The sequence below is a fragment of the Mytilus californianus genome, unplaced genomic scaffold (assembly GCF_021869535.1).
Source record: "Mytilus californianus isolate M0D057914Y unplaced genomic scaffold, xbMytCali1.0.p SCAF_2, whole genome shotgun sequence".
NCBI lineage: Eukaryota > Metazoa > Mollusca > Bivalvia > Mytilida > Mytilidae > Mytilus > Mytilus californianus.
In genome coordinates this window covers 75132776-75145614 of record NW_026262668.1, presented here as the reverse complement: position 1 = coordinate 75145614, position 12839 = coordinate 75132776, and the positions used below count along the sequence as shown (strand labels likewise).

At 30.9% G+C, this 12839-nt stretch overlaps 1 protein-coding gene across 10 annotated transcripts in view; it reads right to left on the bottom strand.

The window, feature by feature from the left end:
• The window catches only part of LOC127730300 (furin-like protease kpc-1), a 131142-nt gene that overhangs the window by 9650 nt on the left and 108653 nt on the right, over nt 1–12839 (bottom strand). For all 10 annotated transcript variants that reach the window (XM_052238621.1, XM_052238626.1, XM_052238627.1 and 7 more), the window contains exons 15-23: nt 11790–11907; nt 10774–11054; nt 9160–9243; nt 7723–7899; nt 6943–7083; nt 6334–6372; nt 5676–5810; nt 2370–2510; nt 957–995 (exon numbers count right to left, since the gene is read on the bottom strand). In XM_052238621.1, the coding sequence (XP_052094581.1) occupies nt 957–995; nt 2370–2510; nt 5676–5810; nt 6334–6372; nt 6943–7083; nt 7723–7899; nt 9160–9243; nt 10774–11054; nt 11790–11907 (1155 nt within the window). The remainder of the gene's footprint in view (nt 1–956; nt 996–2369; nt 2511–5675; nt 5811–6333; nt 6373–6942; nt 7084–7722; nt 7900–9159; nt 9244–10773; nt 11055–11789; nt 11908–12839) is intronic.

Sequence of the window (12839 nt, the reverse complement as noted above, 5' to 3'; positions counted from 1 at the left end):
ATCGTTGTCAATATAATGGAATTGTATGCGACTGTCAAACAAGTGAGAGGTTTAGCTAGCTATGAAACCAGGTTTAATCCACCATTTTCTACATAAGAAAATGCCTGTACCAAGTCAGGAATATGACAGTTATTATCCATTCGTTTAATGTGTTTGAGCTTTTGATTTTGCCATTTGATTAGGGACTTTCCGTTTTGAATTTTCTTTGGAGTTCGGTATTTTTGTTATTTTACTTTATAGTAATTAACTATGTTGAAATATCACAAAACTATTGAGTTTACCTTCCGAAATAGAAAAAAAAAGGAAACAATGTGAGGAAAATTTTGTATTAACACTTAAACTGGATAACAGTTGAACAGAGAATAAAATATCACAAGTTTGTGATGCCCCATTATATCTTACTAGCAAGTTTCATTATGTTTCAGACAGAAATCGATACCCCTTATGAAAAATGCTATTCAAGGAAACATCATACTCCCTAAACCAAAAATAGAATTGTTCAAGAAATCTTTTATGTATTCTGGACCATTTTTTTTTTGGAATAATTTGCCAATATCGTTAAGAAATATTACAATTGTTAATTCTTTCAAATACAAAACAACAGATCATTTATTGAAATCAACCAGTTGAAAAAAATATTGAATATTGTTTATGTCATCATGTTTATATTTTCCTAACATTTATCAAGTTGTATTGAACATTATCATCATACTTGACTTTTATACTAATTAATGCCATGTATATGTTTGCATTTTTGTTTATGCTTTTTCTATGATGAGGGCCTCAGGGAAGATAAGTTATATAGCTAACTGTGTCACCTCTTAAAATAAAGTATTGTTGTTGATGTTGTTATTTCAAGAGAAATAAGAATTAAAAAAAATCAATAAATAAGTAACGGAATACATATTTAGAACATAGCTTTAAATACTATGATAAAACATTTATAAAACGCATACCTAGCTCTGTCGAGGCTGTGGTTGTTGGTGTAATAGGATCTACAAAAATGTATAAAAAATAAACTAACTCTCTAGATACTGTAAAATAAATACAATACAAAACAAACTTTTGGTTATGTTTTATAGTTCATTGTCAATCTATAGCAACCCATGCTACATTTAAATTGCTTGTTGTTTTATTTTCTCAATTCAATTATGTCTAAATGTATTATTGATTATCATTTTACCTCCAACACATTTCTAGGAATATCATTGGTTAAAAGCAAACACGTGGAGACCCTGTATATTTCATATTGGGTTAGAAGGCGTGTTTTATTTTATACAAGGTTAGAAGCAGCCTTACGTCCCTTTAAAAAACAACATGACGTTGAAGAAAAATATGAAACGTTTCGCCTAGACAGCAGCTTAAGATGAACGATTGAAAATAAATGTAGAAAACAAATTGTTATTGATCGTAGTTGTTTTTGTGTAGACCAATGAAAGTAGGTTCTTGATATTTTAGCCTCGGTCACTTTAATAGGCTACTAGTCTAAATTCCACATGTTGAGATAGTTGGTACAATTAATTCGTTACACAGTGTGCTTGTGTCATAATACGATATATACGGGTCAGTAAATTCCATATCGGGTTCGAGCTTCGCTCTCACCTAATATGAAATTATAAATTTTTGAATTTTTCAAAGTACTTCAGATTTTCCAACCCAGGAATAGCTTACCGTAGCTATATATGACAAAACCTTTGAAATTTTGGTCCTCAATGCTCTTCAACTTCGTACTATATTAAGCCTTTTTAACTTTTTCGATTCGAGCGTCACAGATAATCGCCATTATGTTCTCTCCAAAAATAGTTTGAGTGCAAATGATTCAAAACCTTTAGCAGCTCAAACACCAAAATAGTCTAACCACAGCAGCCACAATAGGCAATGTTAATCTTTTAAAAATTGAGTAACAATCTTATAATATAACTAAACTAATTATTAAAGTTACGTTAGCTGTATGCGAAAAAACCTTTTTAAAATTTCGGTTCTTCAATTCTCTTGAACTTCGTACTTTGTTTTGAATTTTCTCATTCGAGCGTCACTGATGAGTTTATATACATTAAATAACATTATTTATAATCTGAAAATAGGCGATACGAATGTCATGAATTAACTTATGGAATTGTGCCTCAACCAAGGTTTCTATGCTTTCAGGCAAAGGCGACATTTCAAGACTTAGGCTCTGAAATGTTTTATACTTTTGAATTCCAAAGTTTATTTGCATTATAAATATATGATACATTTCGTTGGTTAATGTCCAGTTACTTATATAATGTACATAGTTGTGATTAAACTACGGTTGCAACTCCTTCAAAGAAACTGACCTTAATCGGACTTCTGTCTTAACGTGTGCAATTTATATTTCTGATACTTACATAATCTAGGTATCTCACATGTATGACCACACCCGTTATAACAACATTCCGCATGTCCAAAACATTCACTGTTACTCGAACACTGTTCAACACATCTTGTTCTTAACAATGATGGCAAAGGACATCCAATAGAACTGATCCCTGCATAACGATATGATAGATGCTATTATATACAAGTAGTATTACTGTTTTATTCTAGGTTAAATAATTTGCTCCAAATGTAAGCTGTAAAGATATATGAGCCAACAAAAACGATATGCATTTTCGTTTATGTAAAGAAAAAATACATTATCTATAGGATTAAAGATGCTCGTTGGTGTGATTCAAAAATAAAAACATCATCATGATTATTGAAAATGAGAAGGGGACCGAGTGCTCTTTATGAACCAGCATCTGAAAATTTCGTGGCAATCAAAACGCATCTCTGGATGTTTTATGTATAATGTGTGGGGAGAAATGAATATTCAATGACATGATAAATGCTAAGAATGTCATGTTTTGCTAGAAGTGTATTTAAGATGAAAGTTTTATAGTAGTTTTATAATGAAGGGGATTGCTTACAACGTTGTTTGAATTATAACCTATGAACGAAAGTCACAGCGTGAATGAATAATAGATATACATAATATACAAAACACGACACCCGAAAGTGCAAACTATATTTTCATCATAACCCAATTTCAATTTACTACAAAAATCTATTGAAAATAAATTATCTGAAATACTGTAGAATTACTTATAGTTATGTTTTATAGTTCGATGCTCATCTTCAGTATTCATCTTCAGTAATATAATACTACATTTGAAGTGCTTGTCAGTTTTTTTATTATCCTTCAGCTTGAAAGTAAAGTGCTTTAGAGTCAAGCAAATTGTGTGATAAATTTTATTCATGTTTTTTTCTATGATGTTTATGCTACATGTCTAATTTTCATGCTCATCCCCGATTGGGCTCAATAAAACATAGTATGATGTATATATAGAGAAATGTTTTGGCATACATCAAAAAGAGAATCATTATTTTTTATCTATTTTCCTGGAATGAAGCATTTTTGCTTGTAGCAATAAACAACTTAATTGCAAAAATTATTTGGGGGTTGGAAGTTGGTGAGGGGTGAAAATATTATCCTTTAGATATATGTAGTATAGGCTATAATATTATACTTTAGATATATGTAGTATAGGCTATAATATTATACTTTAGATATATGTAGTATAGGGGGAGGGTTGAGATCTCACAAAACATGTTTAACCTCGCGACATTTTTACGCCAGTCCCAAGTCAGGAACCTTTGGCCTTTGTTAGTCTTGTAAGTTTTTTTTTAAATTTTGGTTCATTTATATATTCGGAGTTTAGTGCGACGTCCCTTTTCGCTGAACTAGTATACATATTTTAAGGGTCAAAATATTCCAAATGCAAAAATACAAAACTCTGATATGTCACAGTGTGCTGTATGATTTCCAACCGAAAAAGTATATAATGAGGCATACATTCTGATAATTCATACCTATGAAAAGGACCTCCGTAACAAAAAGAAACTAAGTAAATTATAAAACGTATCCTTAGCGAACTCTTTATTGAGTTTTACTCTCGTTTCTTTTTGCTTCTGGTGCACATCTAAAACGCCACTATAGCAGAAAAAAACATATTTTCTGTGGATTATTTGATTATTGATAATTCTAAATTTATATTTTCTTTTGGTAGTTTTATTTAAAAAAAAAACCCGCAGAAAGCGCTATATAAATTTTTTTTTATCGAAAAAACACATCTGTGTGGTTACAAGCCGATCGATATTGGCTGAAACTTCGTCGATGTTGGACTGTTCGGATGAGTAAATAATGAATTTTTCTTGTTTAATTTCCACACTCAATGACTCAAATTGATGAGGTTAAATGTCTTAAGTTGATCAGTGATCAAGAAAACTGCTGTAAACATCGTCCATCGTGCAATTGAGCAGAAAAAGTATCGACATCGTCCAGTTTGAGACATTTTCTAGGATAGGAACCAATGACGTTACCACGATCACGTGATCGATTTCTTATTAAAACATTGATTTTGATACTCGTTGGATTCTATGATACAGAAATGACGATTGATAAGGTTTTGACCGCCCAAATTACATGAAACATGTTTTAAGACTAATATTTATTGATTGATTTTCATAATTCCCTTTCTTTCAACAGTGTTTCTAATAAAAGTTAATGAGACAAGAGCTTCGAAAGCACAAAATGCATAGAGTGTTATTTGGATTATCTTTACAATCCTTAAGTAGCCTGAAAATGCTATGTTGTAACTGAATTGAGATGGCTAAGTTCAAATTATTCTTGGAGATAGTTTAGAGACATATTTGATCAAGGACATTTCATGCTTGACTGATATGTGAGACTACAGTTCAGATTTGTCACCTTAGTTTAGATAAGAGTCAAATGCAAATCAAGGATGTTAAGGTAAAATTTAACAAAAAAAGTGCCAAAAGGACAGCAAACGCGTGTTTTAATCACAATTATTAGTGTCACTCGTTAATTAATAAAGGACCAGACCTGCTAAACAGTATTAGCCGAAATTGTCAACAAAAAGTTCACGTGCATTTTTTGTATAAGAAACAATCGTATCAAAATTTGAAAAAAAAGAATTAGTTTAACAGTTTTCAAGTTATCGTACGAAAACGTCCAAAAATGTAACATTTCGTTCAATCAAGGACCATGACGGATGCAGTGAAAATTGTTTATATCGAACTTGACATACATGTTTTTGTCATAAAGAACAACATATTGAATACACAATTCATTAACCAACCGCTAAATATCTCCATTGAAAATTTTATTTTAAAAAAATAATACAGATTTAAAACTCATTTGGTAAAGAGAATCATATAATTCTATTGAAAAATTCAAGGACGATAAAAAGACAAAAAAAGTCTCTCCAAAAAACCCACTACATAGAAAACTTGAGACTGAGCAACACGAATCCAGATGCTCTAGAAGGGTTCGTAGATCATGCTCAACGATTTTGTCTCGTTAATTTGCTCGTTGTCAGTACAAATTCTGTGAAACATTTTCATAAGTGGAAACCGTTGTGCAAAATTGTTTTGATAAATTTGGTCACTTTTACTGAACCTATGCTATTCAGAAATTAAAAAAAATATGTTAATTTTTATAGAAAAACTATGCTCTAAAAGCCTGATATTTAATCTTTATATTATCATTTCTTTAAGAATTCCGTGTGAACAAATAATCTTTATTATTTATGAATGAGAGATATTACAACAAAATGAAACATCTATTATCAAAGGATTTATGGATTACTTACAAGTATTATGTGCCTCACATGTATGACCACACCCGTTGTAACAGCATTTTCTTTGTCCGAGACAATCATTGTCGTTTGAGCACTGTTCAACACATCTTCTTGTTAAATGCAATGGACATTGACCAGGTTTATTGCCTGTGTGGATACAAAATAGATAGAACAAACGATGTATCCTTGGATCGAACGTATGTAATGAGACCAAAACGGTATTAATACATTCAGCAACATGAATGAACTTATTCCGTATGGTGAATCGTATATGGTAGGCACCACAATACGTATATATTATTTATAGTACATAAACTGAAATCAAAATAATTGTGCATCGTTGATTGTGTTTCAATCATACAGTATACTATCTATGAAGAACACTAATTAGCTCGCTTTTAATTGATACTAAAACTCACAAAGACATATCGGATATATAGTGAAAGTTTTAATGTATAAATGAATTCCGACAAAATATACTTTTGTCTTGCTCCCACATTGTTGTCAATATAATGGAATTCCATGCGACTGTCTTACAAGTGAGAGGTGTAGCTAGCTGATAAGGGACTTTCTGTTTTGAGTTTTCATTGGAGTTCGGTATTTTTTGTTATTTTACTTCTTGTTAATTGCACATAAACAGCTTTTCTATCAATTTTTACAAATTACTAACCTGTCACTGATAACGGGACATTGACTGGTGTTCTATACCCTGTGAAAAATGTATTCGAGATTTAAAAATATAAATGTAAGTTGTTTATCAAAGTTTCTATACAGAGATTATCACGGAAATACAGTAAGAATCTCATGCATTAACTTATGGACGTGTGCCAAAAAAAGTTGCTACTCTATCAAGCAAAGCTGACCTTTCAAGACTTATGCTCTTATGTTTTTATGATCCGAAACGTTTTATACGTTGGTTTATTTTCAGTTGCTAGTATTCTAGTTGTGCTTTAACTACGGTTGCATCCCCTAAAGCAACTGACATAAAAGAGAGGCGAAAGATACCAAAGGGACATTCAAACTCATAAGTCGAAAACAAACTGACAACACTATGGCAAAAAAAAAGACAAACAGATCAACAACTGTACATTAAACACAACATAGACAACTAAAGACTGAGCAACACGACCCCCCCCCCCCCCCCAAAAAAAAAACAATACAAAAAAAACAAACTTTTGGTGATCTGAGTTGCTCTGGAAGGGTGAGAATATCCTGTTCCACATGTGGCACCCGTGATGTCTTTTATGTTAAATTTTTGAACAATGTTTCTGGTACTTACATGTTCTAGATATTTCGCATGAATGACCACATCCGTTATAACAACATTTCGCATCTCCACTACAATCATTGTCTCTCGAACACTGTTCAACACATTTTGATGTTAACCATGATGGCGATGGACAGCCACTATAATTTTCTCCTGCATGAGGATATGATAGATACTATTATACACTAGCTGTTTTTCCAGGTTGAATGATTTTCCCCAATTTAATCTGATAATGAATAGAAGTCAACAAAAACATATGATCTTCTTTTTTTTAAATAAAGAAAAATAGAATTAGTTTGCAGGATTAAAGATGCCATCCTTGATATAATTCAGAATCAAAACATTTCATGAATGAAAAATTTTCAATAAATTATGTGAAATGGATCATAATTATTAGAATATGTAAAAAACGCTATCTAAAATATGCGTGTCAACAAAAATAACTCTCTTGATCTTTTATATAAAATGGGAAGGAAGAAATGAATATTTAATTATGTGACACCTATATACGATTTGATAAGAATTTTTGCTAGAAATGTATTTGAGATGCAAATTTAAAAGGTTTTTATAGCATAGTGTTTGCTTTCTTTTTCTTTTTTAAGTTATAATCTATGACAGAAAGGCAGAATGTGCATTACTAATACAAAAAAAGAAAAAAACGTCAAGTGCAAAACAACACGAATTTCAATTGATATCATTTGCCTATAAAGTTTAAAGCACTAGTCTTCATATACTCTGTTATAAACGTTACCTTTATTTACATGCATTTATTAACTAGCTTGTCTGTCCTACCTGATTGTATTTCAAACTGACACTGAGGAAGACGACATGATACTTTCTCCGACCTGTCTCCTGGACAATATCTTGAATTACTGTGGTCGTTACACAGTCTAATTCGACTTTTAGTTCCTTGTCCACATACACCTGTACATTGTGACCATGGAAGCCATCCGCTCCAACCTCCTACGCCTTTAAAAATATAACTATAACACTCGTAATACCATTATAGAAAATGGTGACAACAAACGATAATCCAATTTTTTCACCCTTTTGTCTATGTTAAGACTAATGATATAACAAAACTGACATGGTTAAGGTTGACTCTTCAGTCCAGTTTGAATTTAATTTCAAATTTGTATTTTAAATAACTACTTGACTTTCCAAACCTTTGCTCTCGATCGAACCTGAAGAAGATTGTTATGTGTCGTGCACACTTAATTATATCTGTACCATATGATATTATTTCATCATTTTGTGAAACAAAAGAATGGGAGAGAGTCCTGGTGGGATCCATGATAATAAGATTGTATCTTATTCATAATTTGAATCGGATCTTTCTATATGGATTTAGCTTTGGAATAAATAATAAATTAGTTTTCTGTTATCATACATATTACACCATAATCATTTTTAAGACGAATTATATGTGAGCCAAAGACGCCCTTCATATAATGACATACATGCAATCGCAAATTCTAAATATAGGTTCTTGATTTTTTTCTGAGTGGTCAGATAAGTGATGATAACACTGAAAATAATATTTGTGCAACACAGAATATTCAAAATTGTCTTAATGTCTAAACAACATCTATTAACTAAGTATATTTTTACAGGTCGATCTTAATGGTTTTGATTTTACTTAATATGCCATTCCCGAGTCCGGAACTAGTTATCCAGTGGTTGCCGATGGTTACTGTCTGCCTTACTCGTTTTTCGTTTGCTACTTAAAACATAAATTAGAGACAACAGAAGTTTATGAATTTTCGTATCTCATACATTCCTTAAAATGATAAAAATCAGGTTCAAAGCTGATAAATCATAAGTTACGAATCAGGGTAAACCACAAAAACTGAGGGAATCGTATGAAGTAAAAAGAAACGAGACCGGGTGCGTCACCAAGGTAAGCGCTTCCTACTAAGGCCATACAGTATCCTATAGCATTTAAGTATGCGCATGAATAAATGTATGGCTTTTCGAATAATGTATTTGGCTAGCTGTGAGCCTCGTCAAAAAGGCTGGAGATTTTGTTCCCTATTGGTTAAATGTTTTCTCCTAGCATTATAAATTAGTTTGAAAGTTTTCATTTGCTAATTCTTGGAAAATTGTGAATTAGTTTTTTAGTATATCGTTGTATGTTTGCAATTTTTACGGGTTAGTATTGTGGCTCTTTTTTTTTGTACGGAAATATAAAGATCCTTTATTAAACTCATTAAAGAAAGATTTTTTTACCTTGTTCAGCAGGTGGTAGACAGTGCTGACCTAAACACGCATATCCATGAATCGATAGGCTTACAGATTCTACATTGCCGTTATCTAAAAATGAAAAGATTGTTTTTAAATTCAAATACAATAAAAAAAATAGAAATCATTGGCTACACACACAGAGAAACAGAAAATTACAAATCTTACCGTTTAAAAGATATTATTGTTTTAATTGGAATCACGTTAATCTTTTGCTTTCCATAATATTGATTTTGGATTCTTAAGGTATTTTTGGGGTAAAACAATGCTATTAAAAAGTGTCGTACTTTGATAAATCATAGTTTATATCGTGTTATTTGAAAAAAAAATATGATAAAAGATAAAGATCACCGAGCTTGTTTCCAAACAACATAGTTTATTGAAAATCGACTCATTTGGTATTTCTATTGTTTTACATGAAAGAAATCTATCACCCCCAGATTTTGTTGGGGTTCGTGTTGCTTAGTCTTTAGTTTTCTATGTTGTGTCATCTGTACTATTATTTGTCTATTTGTTTTTTTTTTTTTGGCCATGACGTTGTCAGTTTGTTTTCGATCTGTGAGTTTGACTGTCCCTCTGGTATCTTTCGTCCCTCTTTCACATTAAGATGAATTATATCTTCTTTTTTAATTATTTTTTCAATTTAAAATGTAAATTCTTACATATGCATTCCTCTTCTAAATTCGGTTATTTCATTTAAATAGAGATTGATAGTTTTCTGCTTTTACTCCTATTTAATTTAAAAATAAAGACCGATAGTTTTTTTGCTTTCACGATCCAGTAATGGCGGAAGACTCCTATACTACTTTTGTAAAGGTTTAACTACATTAAAGATTGCACAGTATTTATATAATAAGTTATATATTTTGTATGTGTTTGTTATATAAGATTGATTATATAACCGATGTAATGTAATCCACGACCATTAATAATGAACATCTCATTGTAATGTGTTGATTACATCCATTTTTACCAATGGTGAAATGTTAGACGTCTGACCAATATCGGTGCTATTGACTGCATTGAATTTGCAGTGACAGTTAAGCTTTTGCAAATTATTTTCGTTTAATGTTCTAACGAGACATTGATTTTAAAAGTAATGATATTAATGGCTATATACTTTTAATTTTTTTGTAGAATGTTACTTCACAATTTTGTGAAAAATATATAAACTTGCCACTTGGTGATATGTTTGAACGATAGATATATGTTATAGTCTTTCGTCTAGGTTTGAAACAAAGATAAACACGGAAATTGTCGCTCATATGTTGTAAACCGTTTTATTGTATTTTATTGCACTCTAATATTTGAGATTTATGAAATTTGTGTTTTGAAACTTTATTGAGACTTGAAAAATTCTTTCTCTTTTCATATTTGTTAAATGACGGTACAACATTTGGTAATACAAATATCATTATTACTTAAAACAGGATAAGGGAGGGGATAAAAGTTTGTGAAACATGTATCAGATGTAAAGTCCAAAATTAAATAAAGTATCAACGTTGTCGTTTATAATTTCCTTAGTTAAAGATAAAGGTATTGAATTGAAAACATTGTCACATACATTGACATTTCCGCTTTTGAAAATAGAAATAAACCCACCAAGAGTTTTACCAAACACAGCTGTTGGTTCAATTTTCCAGTATCCATTAGGATTTTCTCCCCACATTTGAACAGTTAAGACAGTTATGTCCATGTATGAAGTAGGATCGAGACCTCTGCCAGGCAGAATTGTAGATTTTGTGCCATACGGAGATTCGAGAACCCATTTTATCTGTCCTGCATGTTGGTGGTTTACTTTTAATGATATTTCAACATGTTCTATATAAGTAGCAGAGCATCCAGTGATTTCAATTACAAAGTAATTGGAGTCACGACTTAGTCTAAAAAAATAAACTTAGTTTACATATTTTGTCATGTATTATTTTATTATCAATTCATGTATTTGCAGTATAGGACAACACACATTTTAATATATTTTGAAATATATTCATCAAGTTAAACATTGCTTACTTTGACCTTTAATTGTAAACTTTTTATACATTGTGACTTGGATTGAAAGTTGTCTCATTGGCACTCATACCACCTCCTTTTATTTAAAGATAAAAAGAACAAACAGACGACCTAAAACAATTATCAGACAGATTCTTTATTCTCTAAAAACTAAGTAAAAATTTAAAGAGAAACATTCATTATCAATAAGAATACAATAAATTTTGAAGTCAAACGAATGCAGTGTGCTACTAAAATGAAGTATTAAATTATGGTGACATACAAACTTTTAGATAAATGTGACAATATACTTTTATCCAGACTTAGTAAACAATCAAGCACATGTTTTTTTTTTCAATATGTTAATTTGCCTTTATTCATCCAATGGAAACATGGAGAAGTCTTTTGATTGTATATATTATTATTTTACATTTACCAATTGAAAATTTATTATATCATACTCAGGTATGTTATACAGGAAAAAAAAAACTATATCAACAACATAACAAGATAGAATATTTCTTCTGAAAAGATTTACTTCATTTGAGACATTGGCATATTATCCAAGCTTAGAACTAATATCTATAAAGTTTGATTTACTAATAAACATTTGAATAATAACTTACGGACTGTCAAAAGTTTTTGTTGTTCTACAAGTTTGTCTTTGTGGGACGTTAATCCAGGTTTTACTCCTTTCGACTAGCGTGCCAATATCAAGTAGTCCAAATCCAAAATATGATGACACTAAATTAGAAATTATTTTCCAAATATATCATGATATATTGATATTTGCAACCTATAAAATATCGATTGATTGTTGTTTGCTTAACGTCCAATGAGAATATTTCAGACATATATAGGAAGTTGGTTTTACACTTTAGGACGACCGTTAAAAGTTTGACATTTAGAATCCGACTGAAGTGGCTTAGATTTTGTACTTTTTGAAATAAGGCTAACTACACATTCCTTAAGAAGTTCTTGCGAGGTTTCTTTAACGTACAGGGAGCATGACATTTCCTCTACACAAATCATCTGCTAGACTAGAGAAGTCAATGGGATCATATTTCATATTCCATGTCAACCCATGGGTTTTATATTTATAATATTAAAAAATGTTCACACAGTTGTAGAACTGACTGGCTTTTTACTGATTCTACTTTGATTTTGGAAATCATGTAAAAATAGATTGAAATCATAACAGATACCCTAACAATGATTGAGGCCAAATTTGGTTTAATATTGGTCCCGTAATTTAATCAAAAGCAGAAGACTTTTGTAAAGTTTACCAATAAATTCATTGAAATTGTAGAAAATGACTTTATAAGGACAATAACTCCATCAAGATGTCAATTGACAATTTTGCTCATGTTGACTTAATATGTGTAGATCTTCTTTTCTTGATATTTTTTTCAGTTTACAGTATATCTCAATCTATAAAGATACATGTATTAAGGTAATTTCCTTAAAATGAGAAATAATTGTAAAATTTGTTCCACCCAGGGCCTGTATTATGATGGAAATCTTTAAATCTTTTTTGGGAACACCCTTCAATAAAAATTTGGGCAGGGGTTTTGGGGCAATTCACCCAATATAAGTGTGCTGAAAGCTAAGTGGCTAAGTTTAATTCTATTTGGCCAAGTTACAAAGATTAACAGAAGATTTCTGTAAAAGATTTT